Source organism: Mercenaria mercenaria, chromosome 11 (genome assembly GCF_021730395.1).
Source record: "Mercenaria mercenaria strain notata chromosome 11, MADL_Memer_1, whole genome shotgun sequence".
NCBI classification, from domain to species: Eukaryota; Metazoa; Mollusca; class Bivalvia; order Venerida; family Veneridae; genus Mercenaria; species Mercenaria mercenaria.
Genome location: NC_069371.1, coordinates 62,036,644 through 62,051,540, shown reverse-complemented (window position 1 = coordinate 62,051,540; position 14,897 = coordinate 62,036,644). Strand labels below are relative to the sequence as shown.

The following is a 14,897-nucleotide window of genomic DNA, read 5'->3' as shown; positions in this document are numbered from 1 at the left end:
TACGCGAAGATGTGCTAGATCTTAGTCTTGTTTGCATTGATTTCCAGTCCTACGAAATTTGTTGTTGCCTCAAGAGATTATATTTTCAGATGAAGTTGTTGAAACCGATGCGCCAATAGATTTTAGTGGAAACCATCGCCTTAAAGTACGAACTCCTCAAACATTACAATCAAAGCTTTGCCCAAACATGTGCTATCTAATTGCGGTAAAAATTGAATTACAAATCTAATAAATACTTAGTATCATTTGCCATCCTACCTTCTCCAATCTCTCACATTTGTAAATTATCGTCTGCCGGAGCTAGAATTCCAACCGTAAATTGAAGATACCATGAATACTATTGTCGTGTTGCGGTATTGCGTTATTCCTCTTCTTTTGTAAAGGCAATCATCTTCGATAGAAAGTGAATTTAATCAAAGCCTTGTTTGCTCAGACAGATATTTTGTTTGGAAAACACGACAAAAACTGCACATTCTATGAAACAATACGGCAATCCTGCTTTAATTTCCTGGTCATGAAATAAAAAATCAGACTGAATTGATTCTATTTGAATGACAATATCGCTTCACTATTAAACAAGGTGTATGGGTGTTTTTAAATTTCAAGTGGATTCTTTTACTGATTTACACCCATTGGGAATTAAATATAAAGAATTCAATTAGAGTTGTTATTTAAAGATCCAGAACTGCGACTGTTGTGTATTTTTATCATAAGATGGAAAAGGATCCTATAATAGATCTGAACAGGATTTTTATGCTTTAGATTAGTGTTTGATTAGTATTTATTTATATTATGCTAGAAACGATCAAGATTGAGCGCTGTATTGTTTCAAGACAATTAACTCTATACTTATAAAAGAGCTAAACGCTGTGGTATGATGGTAGCAATTCAGAGGATATGCATCTGCGGGCTCTTAAAGGCCATTTTCATGCCGGCTGTAAGCTTTACTTATTCTTGATTGTTACGAGAACTCTCTGTGGATGATTCTAATCTACGTTATATGCTTCAAAGTTTGTGCCGAGCTGCTAGGTAAAATGAAAGTTTAAGTGGGTATTTCCTGATGTCTACCTGCGCAATATTAGCGTTTTCATCACATCTCTCAATCACGTGACCATGGTTTCATTGCATTATTTTTAGTATTTTTGATTGCCTATTGACAGACCTTCAAGACAATGGCAGGAAATCTGGACATGCTGATAAGATGTCATATTTCGATATTATTGATGTTATAAGTATTAGAAAATATTAGCGAAGAGTTTTCGTATGCGCCATTTAGAGAACTGTATTAGGTCATGCATATTAAATGAAAGCAGTCCAGCAACATACAGGACAAAAATACGGATTTTTTCCTGCCTGTCGTATTTACTTGTAAAATAAAAGCCATAATTTTGACAGAATTTATATAGGTATATGATAAAAAAAAGTTTGTATGTTGTGTACGGACGCGCGCTATATATGCTTGTGATGTTTTCAAGTGCACTTATGCATGTAGGCCGTTTTCGAACGTGTTGTCTGTATATGCTTGTAGTGGGACCAGCAGAGTTAATCGCATGAATGCCGGTTCGCGTAACTGTGCACTTTTATATTTTCTACTTTTTTAACATCCAGGAATAGCTTGGAGAATTTTTCCAGTATAAATACACGCACACTTGCGTCTTTATTTCTCTAACATGTCTAACATTTTATCAGATATGTGTGCTCGAAACTGACGAAAATGGTGTTACTGAACCTTTAAGACGTGCACATGGAGCGACATTTTTTACACGTTTTGTTTGTCTATGGCTGTTTTAATGAACCCTAATGTAAGCAATCAATCACATTTCAGATTGAATTCGCCTCGTTTATATGATTCCACGGCTAAATGTCAGTGCTTTTGCAAGACAATTTCACACCAAAATTATCAATCTGCGATAGCGTTTGCATCGATCTGGAAGAGTCAGATATAGCTTTAGCTCAGGAAGGCCGTTGGTAACGACAGCATATCAAGATCGGTGCATGACGTTAACGCATCTAAGTAACATGTTTAAAACTGCTACAATTATCTTTAATTAATATGAAATATATAAACAAAGGCTTTTTAACCGTTTGAGCGCAAACACAATTCTATTTATGGCTTGACGTCCCTACTTTGACCCGATTATATATAATCGTAATCTTAACCCTCGGCTGTTCTTAGATCAATCTCATTTACGTTGGACTCATGTTCTATGGATAACGTTGTTGTTTTGCGGCGAGCCCCGTTTCAATCTTAGTATTGTTGGTTATAGGGTACGCGTTTCCTACAACCTAGATGAACGTTTTACTGATAATTAGATGTTGAAGCAAGATTGGTTTGGTGGGGGCAATTTTATGGTTTGGTGCGGGTTAAAGCGGGGGTCGGGAAACACACCCGGTCAACATTTCTTACAATCCAAATGCCAAGCGTTAACTTTACGACGTTTTCTATCCAGTGATGGTTCCGTTCCTACATCAGCATTCACGATAAAACAATGTCACATAACACTCGTCTGACGCAATAATACCTCGCCAGACATAATTTCAACGTAATTCAGTTGTCGGTTTGCTCGTTAGACATGAATCCAGTCAATTGCATTAATCAAATGAAGCACATATGGGACCATTTTGGACAGAGAGCAAGAAAAGCATCATGTCATCAACAACATTCGTGACTTTGTACCAGTTCTTGTCCAAGAATGGAATGTCATTCCATTTTACGTCATTCAACGTTACGTTTCGTCGATGCGGTCTAGAAACGTTGTTTTGATTCGTAGGAGACTTTGTCACAGTTGGCATTGAATAAATTTCAGATTTTCAAACAACTTTTCAGTGACAAATGAAAATAATGCAGACAATTGACAAACTGAATGCCATGAGTACATTCCTTTTTAATTTCAAGTGTCATTATCTTGGCTGTTTTTTTCTAATTAAACATTGACAAACTTGTAGGCTGCAATGTTATGGAATGGGACGTTTATGCATAGAAAGCAATTAATTTGTTGTGTTAAGATAAATTATAAAATGCTTTTTAGTAAGTCGCGTTTGATGTGACCATTGGGAGACAGTTAATTCTAAATAGCAGTGAGAGATGCGTTTGATCAGTAGAACATTTTTATTGAAGTTTGAAACAAATTTATAAGTGAAAATGATAAAATGCGTCACACGACTATTAAGTGGTGTTCATATCTGGTGTAGTATCACTGCGTGATTTCCATATATTTTCCCTAAGCGACTTTCCTGATAAACTGAACGCGCTAGTAAGACAGGGTAAGATCTTCAAAGCAAAAAAAATATCTGCATCCTAATTATCACAAACTGATATTTGATAAAAGACCGAAGAACGTATTTACAAATATTTATTACATATTTTTCATATTAGAATGAAATATACAAAAATGTGTATCTGGTATTGCCACAGTGAAAAATATCAAATATATATTTTCACTGGTAAGAAACTGTAAAATGGAAATATTTAGTCAAAACGTGAAATACAGAGAAAATGTGTTTGTTTTACATGTAAGATCAAAATGAGCCGCACCATGGGAAAACCAACATTGTGCGTTTGCGACCAACATGGATCCAGACCAGCCTGCGCATCCGGGCAGTCTGGTCAGGATCCATGCTGTTTGCTAATGCTTTCTCTATGTGCAATAGGCTTTGAAAGTGAACAGCATGGATCCTGACCAGACTGCGCGGATGCGCAAACGCACTATGTCGGTTTTCTCATGGCGCGGCTCAATTATCTTTCACTCATGAACACCATATCTTACATTGTCACTCGTGGCTATGCCAATCGTGAAAATATTACATCTGATATTTACTAGTGAAAGATATTTCAATCTTACACTGAAACAAGTAAATATATAATATATTGCATAATATCATTAATACTTTTAGTCACGTACACAAGATTCATAGACAAATGAATATTTAATTTGACCTTTCAGAACCATTTCCTTAGCCAGAAAATCATACAAAGTGAATTTCAAAGTATCACTAGCACAGATTTGAAAAGAAAGAGCGTGGGAAATTTAGACGCATTTGCTCTCACACTGAGTAATATTTTATCCCATGTGGTTCATATTTTGTCCTGTGTATTCTGTCTGGATAGTGATGCCAGTTTCTTTTAAAATCATTTTTGTCATTTGCAAAGATTAATCAGTGTCACTTAACATAATATCTAAGAATGGGAAAATGAGGCATATGTGCTCTCAAACTGGACGATGTTCCCCAGGTCGACAAATAAACAAAAGATACTTTATTACTGAAGTTGATTACACAGTAACTTTATATATACGGTATTTTTGGTAACCTCAAAGGATGACCTCCCGAACGTGATATTTGATTTAAAAAGCTACGTGGGTCGTTCACAAAAGATGTACAGTGATGTCATAACTTCAAAACTAGCCAACAAGGACGTCTTGATTTTTTTCTTTTTCAAAAATAATGCATCTACTACAAGAATTTCAAATCTGATATTGTAACCTTTCATTATAATTATTTGTTTTATCAATTTAATACTTTTTATTGATAAAAATATACAGAAAATCTGTTCTCATTAACTCAGTCTTATTCACATGAAATTTATTAAACGAAACACACATCACATGATATTCTACATTATTTTTACATACGGCAAGTCTTCTGAGATACGTGCATTTTCATTTTTTTCGGGCGTTGACAATGGAAAGCCTGCGCTTTGACAGGACGTTTTAAAGTTTGTTATTCAAATTACTTCTGTTAGTGGAGTTTGAAAGGGACGAGACACTAAATGTGTCAAGGCAATGTGAATTAAAAAATAAAATAAGAATGTTCGTAAACGCAATAAGGCTCTCACTCTCCACACCTATAAACACTACATTGCACATATAAACGGAAGAACTGAACGATTTATTTCAAGTAAAAAAGCTTCTGATAACTTATTCTTGTGCCGCACTAGTTATGATACTGTACATATTCTTCCATATTAAGAAACTCAGTTTCAAACTTTTAACTTTTGGAATGTTCATGGTCTTACACTGAGCTGCACCAAAAACCAAACAAGCAAATATAATTATCACAAACTGCGTCATCTGATTATGGCACTGCGGAGAGAGTCATCTGCAGAAATATTTATAATTGCTAGACACTAACATTGTTTTCTGAATAATTATGCCATGGTAATCACATGCACACTCGACCTTTACGATTTCCTTACTCCTGACAATGACGAAGCTAATGTACTTTTGAATTTAATGTGCTACTTGAATACGCCCTCTCTGCAACAAATTTCATCGGCCTACAAACATGTTATTTTAGCACAAATACTACCACAGCGGGCAAACAAAAATGTCATTTCATCCTCAACTTGATTGTTACATGTTAAAATTTGATGCCACCCTTTAACCAAATGCAAAGGAATGATTCTGGATCAATACAGCTTGGTGCCAAAATGACAATTTAGTAATACTTTCAGAGTAAGGTACATATAATAGATATTCTCAAACTTCGCAAAGTTTACCGTTGGGAAGGTTAAAATTACTGGGAAAAATGAATGCGTACCATGTACCATGTAATAGATTGTAAAATCATTCCATCTTAATAAACAATGACATCAGCACTTAGTTTTGATCAAATGCACTGCGATGTTTTTAAACTGTAGAATGCTTTTTGAAAGAAAAAAGAACACACACATGATATACTCCGTTGTAACAATATGAGAAAAAAAAGCTTAAAGATATTATGCTCAAATTTCGTATTTCAAAATATGAAAATTACAACACATAAACAATAAATGCTTTTGCGGTAAGTCAATCTCACACTTGCAAAAAAAAAATCAAATTAACAGACAAGACAGCATAAATTAGAATTCACGTGAAGAACGTTTTCTAACACTTGAAACAAAACTCACGAAAATAGAACATTCAAGAAAGGTCAGTTCAAAGGTACCAGTATACTTTCGAAATTAATCAAAAAGTTAATTTATTTTTCGCATCTGAAACGTCAATATGAACTACCCGTTTCAAAATATCCGTTGGAATTATTCCAGAATACATTAACTCTGGACACAAAGCACGTTTCTGTATCTGAAATAACATTTCAGACTGCAGTCGTCTGATAATTAGTTTCATCAGTCAAATTTCGCGATTTATAATCAGTAAGCAAAACAATTGAGGGATGATCCGTAGAAAAGTCTTCTTTTTAGAAATATATTTACGCCAATCAGATAAAAGTTTTGAAATAAGAATAGCCAGTAATCCAACTTTCCAAATTGACATTTTGTTCTTATTTCAACTTGTCTTAAGCAGCCAACTGCGTTAAGCAACCAGACTGTGTCGCCCCTTTGGTTAGCTGTTTAAATACCGGTTTGACTGTAATCTGTTTTATCTAATGTACTTAACATATGTTATTCATACGGAGACTGTCATTAGTTGTTTTTGTAAACATTACTACGGAAGAACACTAAATACCGAAAGTTTTTTCAGGGTTATTGTTTTCTTTGTAAAACGCTTTATGGGTAAATTTTGAGAAGATACATATACAACCTATATTCTAAGCATATTCTGCGCTTTTATGTCCCTCAAAGTTACTTGCCGGTAACGCATATTCTATGAAATATAAAACATTAACGAAGCGAAAAATGGAAATTCCACACAGATTTCCCAACACGACAAAAAAAATGAAATTTTGCAGGCTCGATTCGATTGAGCCTGTATATGGACGATAGTGCAATCTCCGTGCCTTTAGCCCAGGATTGAGCAGAACTCAAAGAAGAGAGTTTTTTTTGTTTTTTCTTCCTTTGCAAGACGACAGTTTGAAATGTGGCACATTTCGGATTTCAGCCAAGTTCGCACATTAATACTTTTCCTAAACAGACGTGTCCAAAAGAGTATCTTTTGATTTCCCCAAGGCCTCCGCGTTCACCGGCCATGCTGACAAGTGATTGAAACAGATACATAAACAGTGTTTGAAACCATATATTAAAGTTATCTGAAAAAAATATACTTACAGACAAACAAACAAAATTGTAGTTTTTGAATTTTACTAATTTCTGCCCCATCTGTGAAATTTCCGCGGATAGGACAATAATTTTGAAGATATTTTAGGTATGTAATGCTTTCAAATTGATCATGATCAAAGTACAACTCTTTTGCTCTCTTTCCAGCATTGTCAAATGCCTATAAATGAATTTAACGTTTCACTGCATTCACGAAATGGAAAGATTGGTTTGTTTATGAATATTTACTGTACATATCAACTTGACCTTGTCCTCGACAGGAGATGATAAGCATAATACGAAGTTACATAACATTTAAAAATAAACGTTCAGATAAAACAAAACGTTTTAAATGCAACACAATCTTTTAAGATTATTTCTCTGATATACGTGCCGTCTCTCCAATGCAAAGTCTATTACAAATGTTTCAGACTTACTGAACTGAAGAACACTTGAATCAGGATTAATGGAAGGCAGACCTATAAATGCATTATAACGACGTGCTTTATAATGTTTTACATTTTTAAAAATGTTTTAAAGTAACACCATTTGTAGTGCGTAATATTTGTAAAGAGATGTAATTGTTGAAGGGATTTTCAAACACAGCGCAAGAAATCTATATTCAAAGGCATTTGAGAAAACGTTAAGTGATCAGTCGTACGTAATTCAGAATATGTGTGTTCCACAAACATTCCCCTAACCTTGTTTTCAGTGATTTCCCTGTCACAAGACAAATTGATATCTAAATTATTTTAAACAAGGGAATTATTAAAATGGAGTACAGCTAGAAAATGTTTATGTAGACCATGGTTCGCCAGGAAATGTAATAATGAAGTAGTTGAAAATCTATGATCTGAATTCGAAATATTTCTCCCACAAAATTGAAATAATTTTGAAGATTCCGCTGTTTTAGATAAACAGGAATTTTTGCTGCTATTGGTAGATGCGATTTGCTATCTAATACTGATTGTACTAGCAAAAATAATTTTAATATACATATTACACTGAAATAACTTATAAATACAACACTTCTTATTCAAATCGTTCCAGAACTTAGCATGATATGCCTTTCAAACTTTACTAAAACTTCACCATGACGCAATTAGCATAGCTATGTGCTTCAGATGCCATACACTTCCAAAATGAAGGTCAACTGAATGACACAAAATGCATTTACATAAAGTTTTGACCTGATAAAATGCAAACTTACTTTTACTGAGTTGCCTAATGTTTGAGACTTTAAGTTCAAAGCAGCCTATATAATTGTTTTTAACACTGAATGTAATCTGTCAAGCAAAGAACTTTCCTTAACGCTGTTTCTTGAGAACAAAGCTAAAATTATGATGGCATATTTAACTTGAATATCGTGTAGTTCACAGGGTGTTTCAGTTCAAGTCGTACTTCCAAATAACATCAACTCATAAGTACATTGAGTAGGGAAAAGGTTTACATTCCCCTTGTCTACATAATATAAAATACACGTCGTTTTTCATGACATAATATTCAATAGAGAAGAGTATTTAATCATTCTTTGCCATGCTCGTCGCACAAAATTCATCAATTTTTGAGTCAATACTTGAAGCTATCAATATTTCTCTGTAGATTTACAGCAAAGAAGTTGAAATCTAATGCTTAATTAAAATTCCAGTTGTCGTTTGTCTATCAGGTCGTGAAGCCGATGGCGGAAACAGGATTTAGTGCATTACATTTAGACAGTTGCGGTTTCGAAGTATCCAAGTGTAGCTATTAAAGTTGTTAACGATAGCAAGGGAATTGCAAAAGAAGTACCGTTTGCATGAATAATGAAAATAAAAAATGGCATTTGTTACAGTATTTGTTTAATTTGTTTAATATTTAACTCGGTAAACATCAAAATGCAAGCTGATTTCTACTAAGCCGTAGTGGAAGTTTACAAAATACAATTTACTCTATAAATGTTTTTAAATACCTATTGAGTTCAATAGGTCAATGGCCTAAACTTTCAATGGGCCGTTCTATTACAAATACCTAGTGCATTTGGTTAAGTAATAATAGTAATCGAAAATCAAGATGTTAGATTTTTGAATCACTGGTAAAGTTCCATAAAATTCAAAATTTCAAAATTTACGTAATATTGCGTCTCTCCAGAATTTATGATTTTACGAAATTCGAATGATTTGCTTATTTTGCTCATTATGGTATATGTTTTCCTACACAATGGGTCATAGTGAATGATCCCTTTTATCAAGGCGGTATACGACGAATTTTCAATTTTACTAATAGAAGGATGTTCTAGCTACCCGAAAGCATTTTTTTATTCATAAAATTCGAGGCTGGTACAAATTTTCTCCTTTTTAAACATTGGCGTTACTTTCCTTTTAAACTTTTGTTTTTTTTAGTTAATCCAGATTTATGAAACGTAACTGAAATCAGCGACAACAGGGAGAAAAACAAAGTGCAGAATAAGTAGAGCGTGCTTGCTAAAGGCAATATGTTCATCTGGAGACTTATAAAACAGATCCACCGTATTCTATAATAACTGATGGTCATCGATTCGGACCGTGATGGACTATTAAATTAATTCAGTAATTAACTGGATGTTCATTTGCATGATTTTCAATGTTTCTCTCCTGAAAGCGTCTCTGTGTCGAATTTACATTTACATCAACCTGACGAGGATAACCAAAACATGTCTAAACCCGTTAACATTTAGTAGAAGTAAATTTATTTCAGTCGAATTTTAAAAAAATATTTGCATCATTTTGCCGTATAACGTGCAAAAGGGGAAAGCTGTACATAGTTCCTTAGTTTTGTTATAAACATTAAAACAATCAAGCGAAGACAGGATTTTCAAACACCTTTAATAAATGGAACGTGCTTGTTTTAAGACAATAAGAAACATGCTAACAGGTTTTTTTTTTTTTCACATAAATTGAGGCTGGTTTAAAAGGTATCTAATTTACTTCAAAATATAGTTTGCTGCAATTCTATATCTAGCTTTTTTTCTGTTTCTGAAACAATACAATTAATTCTGTCAGTTTAACACCATGCTAAAATCCTTTAACTTCATCCCATGTGAATATAGGAAATTTTATTATTTTCGGAGGAATAAAAAGCGGCAACTAAAAGCATGATGTAGTGGAGCGCTATATGTTAATCATGTCACATACTGTTTAATCATTAATATTCGTGAGGGCCGAATTTTCGAGGAATTTTAAACTCTAGCTAAAAAATCCATTAATCGATAGCGGTAAGATATAGAAATATGAAGGGCATAGTACTAATTTTACTTAACGATGTAGGAGCGAATCTTTCCTAACGTAAAGAATTTTTTCATACTCTGTGACCTTGAAGAACATTTGTTTCCATGACAAACAAGAGAAGAAAAAACATAGGTCACCGAACTCGTTTTCATTTTATAGGGCATTTTCTTCACCCACTGCTTAAGCATTTCTGAAATTTTGTAAAATTAGAAAAATGGTGATACTTTATGAAACATATAATATCCCACTTAATGTTATAGGGATTTCAGGTGTTACAGGTTTATATGAATACAAGGTGATGCCAGTATTATATAAGCATAAATGTCACTAACAATTCTCTTTCATTTTTACATATTGTCATAATTACCCCACCCACTTTATTGTCAATGGAAAAAAAACATATTTAGATCTACAAAAAAAATTCTGACGTTAAGATTTTCAAGAAGTTTTGCAGCTTTAATGACCCACAACAATGCTTCAAAATGGAAAGAAAAAAGTTTGTGTCACCGTGCATCTACGAGATTTATTAAGAAAAATCTGTTAAAAATTGGTGAATTTTGATATTTTTTGTTCTTTTTGTTTTAATATATGTTTTCTAGATAATATAATGTGCCATCTTGAAAACTTTTATTTCAATTATAGCCCATTATGATATGTATCAGTCAGGAAAATTTGAAAACCAAACCTAATCTTCTTTAATAGATATTTGACATTACCTACCCCTACCCCATTGTAAATCTTACGTCAATTTTTGGCAAATACCAGCCAAAAATAAGGGTGAAATAAATTTTTTTCGCAAAAAGTAGAATTTATTTGCTTAATTGGTACATTATTAGCCATATTTTAATTATCTATCATTAATTTTTGCCAAAACTTTTGTTAGAAAGCACTATTCGGAGAAACGTTTCACAAAATGGCGGATATCCTGAAAAAAAAAACGCTCGTACATCCTTAAGAACAAAAATATTAATAATGAGAATCCTTAGATGTAAAAAGCTTATACGTTTTCATCATTTGTTTCATCACATGCTATTCTTAAAATAATTTTTATCTTTTATTTTGACTGACCCGCGCCAAGATTTATAACGCCATCATTTCGTCATTTTCCCCTTCTATTTTCTATATAAAGTGTGTAAAAGTTCATCTAAAGCAACTTTTTATATTAAACAATTTTTATAAAATCTTAGATGCAAGCGTTTCCTTTCTCTCAATAAATATATCTTTCTAATGATATTTAGTTCATTTTTGTAAAACAAGGACTTGATGGACCCAAATACGGTTTGATTTCACTAATTTTGGCGAATAATTAAGTTCAATGCGAAGTTGCGGTTGTATGGCGGCCATATGCGGACGATATATAATGGCGCGTGAACACACTGTATCATGATTGGTTGCACCAGTTCCAAAGAACAAATAAAACCCTTTCAAAGTTTAAAGCCACAAATTCAAGTTCCCATGAATTAGCAATTTGTGCCGAAATCAAGAAATGTTATACCAACGAAATTAAATGATTTAACAGTAATGTAGAAATATTTCGTTCATCATTTCATCAAAATGCGTAAATGCAATAATTTAAAACAGCTGACCAAATGTGCGAATTTATAGAATCTATATATGCCTTTCCACCTATACAGGTCATTGCTTAACAAAAACATCCCATTCCTTTTGTCCTTCAGATAAGCTGTAGGAAAAACTGATTTTGAAATTAAAACAATCAACTAACTTAAAGTGTACATAGTACAATAATAAATCTGATCATTTTTAGTAAAAACTACAAACGAATAAATGCATCCAACATATTTAAAAATATTTGAATTTACGAAAATAGTAAATATGACTCGAACTTACCATTAAGAATAGCCAGGCACAGGCAAACACATACCAGAACTTTTATTAGTTTTTCCATTATTACCGGTATTTGTGATGAAATAAAATTTTACTCTACTGTTTGTTCTACGCTATGTTTTAAACTGAACATGAATCCAGCTTTAACATATTCGCAGATGTATTTCAAAGCCGCAAAAACAATTGGATTCCCACGTGCCAACTTCTCTTAACCAATCAAATTATTTTCGTTGACTCGCGACAGCCTGAGTACTCGTAATAAATCCAATACTCGTTATACGAGGCTCAGTTCATATTTCATTTTAACATGACGACAGAGTTATATTGACTTTACTATGTATCAACAAGTCAAACCGCTTTTAATGAATGAGACAGTCTCCCAAGAGTTACCACATTCTGCATGGTTATTAATTTATCTATCACAGAACTCGTAAATCGACTGAATGTATATGGCTATTGAAATAGTAAAACAAACTGCTCTGTCGGCAGAAAATTGGTACAATTACAGGAACACATATACCATAAATATAAGACTTTGCATGGCCACTGAAATGGTAAAACAAAATGCTTTGTCGACGCAAAGTGTGTACAATTACAGAAACACAGAAATCATAAATATAAGGCTTTGTACGGCTACTGAAATGGTAAAACAAAATCTTTTGTGTTGACGCAAAACTAGTACAATTACAGGAACGCAGAAATCGTAAATGAAAGACTTTGTAAAGCCACTGAAATAATATACACCAACACAGATACTGTAAATAGAACACTTTGTATGACCACTAAATTGGTAAAACAAAATGTTTTGTCGACGCAAAACCGGTACAACTAAATATTGAATTGTTAGATATAACCCATTAAGTAGAATACAAGTTTGAACAGTACTGCTTTTTACTTTTACCAGTGTTTCATTTGATATAAATTTGACGTGTGACTATATAAAAACCATCCTTGGGAGAGCCAAAATATTGTCTTTATTTGGGAGGTGGGTCACTGTAAAAGCTAAAATGGGAAAAACACATGTGGTCTTTAGAGCCAGTGATTGCTGAAAAGCTTATACATTTAAAACTATTCTTTACACAAAAAAAACAAGCAATATTGTCACAATTTGCGACGTAAGTTTTGAGAAAAATAGATTATTTCCTATTATTTCGGAAAATGAAACTTTAAACAGATGTAACTGAAAATCTGAACCTCAATGATCTTACTCTGTCATTTAAATTTGCTGATTTAACGGTCGTCCTCGTACGTAATCTGTGATTTGATCGCTAATGCCGACATACCAACTACCGACGAATAGTCAGTATGAAGAAATGTTAAGTACAATAGTCAGCTATGACATTTTCTTCTTGTTGTTTCTTTTTCCAATCGCTTTTAAAGCAGACTACATAGTAAAAACGTTAATTTTAAATGCAAAGCACATGTGTTTCTTGTGTTATCTTTGAATATCTATTACAATAAGTATTCCAGATCCATCTTATATAGAGAAAAATTATAAAAAAAGGGAAACCCTGTAAAAGAGTCTACTGGGATGGATTAAATATATTTATAGCTCACGATCTTTGACAATTGACATGATAATGACAATTTGTCATAAAATATTCATTTATTTTTCAAACAAATCCAGTATTACGAGCTTTCCATTATTTCTTGTACAGTCATTGGTTTCTCATTTATACTTGAGGTAGATTTGTAATTTGTATCGTTCCCTAGTGTAAAATGAAAAATCGTGTCATGTAATTGTCACAGGATACAAATGCTGTACTTTGGTGATGTTGTACAAGAGAACTATAATGGCAGTTGATTCGGAATTTGTGATTCCATTATTCCAAGTATCATAGCAACAACTGTCCTATTATTTATCTAGAGTGGCTACGAGAAAAACTAACTTTGTATAACACAAAATCAGCTGGGAAAGGCAACGCAACGTCAGGCACTTGTGATCACGCCATGCCAACGGAAGATGACAAAACAACAACAACAGAGGAAAACAAAGGCAACACCCACCGATACTGACAACACAAATCAAATCAGAGACTACACAGACATTATAAAAGCAATGACGATGTTAACCAGGAGAGTCAAAGCAAATCATATCCAGCATGGCAGCGGTACAAAACTCTATGCCAGTCTAGTTATGGTATCTTATATCAGTATTATCTGCACCAAATGTATGCACGTTGATAAAAAAGTACACGTACAGAAGAACTGAATAAAGTCCGTGAGATGCTAAATTCTTACGCTTACTAGGAAAATAGGGTGATAGTTTTAAAGGATATGTGAAAGCTGTAACATGATTTTTGAAACATAGAAAGCACCATCTAACTAAGTTGATAACTCGTTCGTTGACTTTGTCAAAAGGCTCCGGCTTAGGCTAAAAATAAATGGAATCTATTATTTTAAAGGAACAGAAATAATTACTGAATTTAGTATAATTACAGCATTTAGTACACAAAAGCTGTTTCTGGGTCACGGAATATTGTGACGGTTTGTTGGAACTTGTTTTCGGGAAAAGTAGTCGAATGTTGTTGTTTCTTTCCAAATATTTCCTTAATTTTTTGCTAGCTTGTTAGCTAGTATATGAAATACTAGCTATTGCTACTAAAGAGAAAGAGGCATTTCAAATGGTAGCATTGTCATTCATGTCAGAGACCTTAAGAGGCCACCCCATACTGATTGTTTGGCATATATCATTTGAACTGTCAATCACTTTTCGCCGCCGTTAGTCTTAACAGCAGCATATAACAAATTTCTTGATTACTTTCCAGATATGGAAAGTTATGGAGAATAAACAAAGCAAAATAACAGCAGACCCGGTTTTACTGATTTTATTCACG

At 33.3% G+C, this 14,897-nt stretch overlaps 1 protein-coding gene across 1 annotated transcript in view; it reads right to left on the bottom strand.

The window, feature by feature from the left end:
• Positions 1-12,336, bottom strand: part of LOC123531981 (uncharacterized) — a 28,480-nt gene extending 16,144 nt beyond the window's left edge. The window contains exon 1 of the mRNA XM_045313307.2: positions 12,064-12,336. Coding sequence (XP_045169242.1) covers positions 12,064-12,121 — 58 coding nt within the window. The 5' untranslated portion in view covers positions 12,122-12,336. The remainder of the gene's footprint in view (positions 1-12,063) is intronic.
• Positions 12,337-14,897: the final 2,561 nt, after the last annotated feature.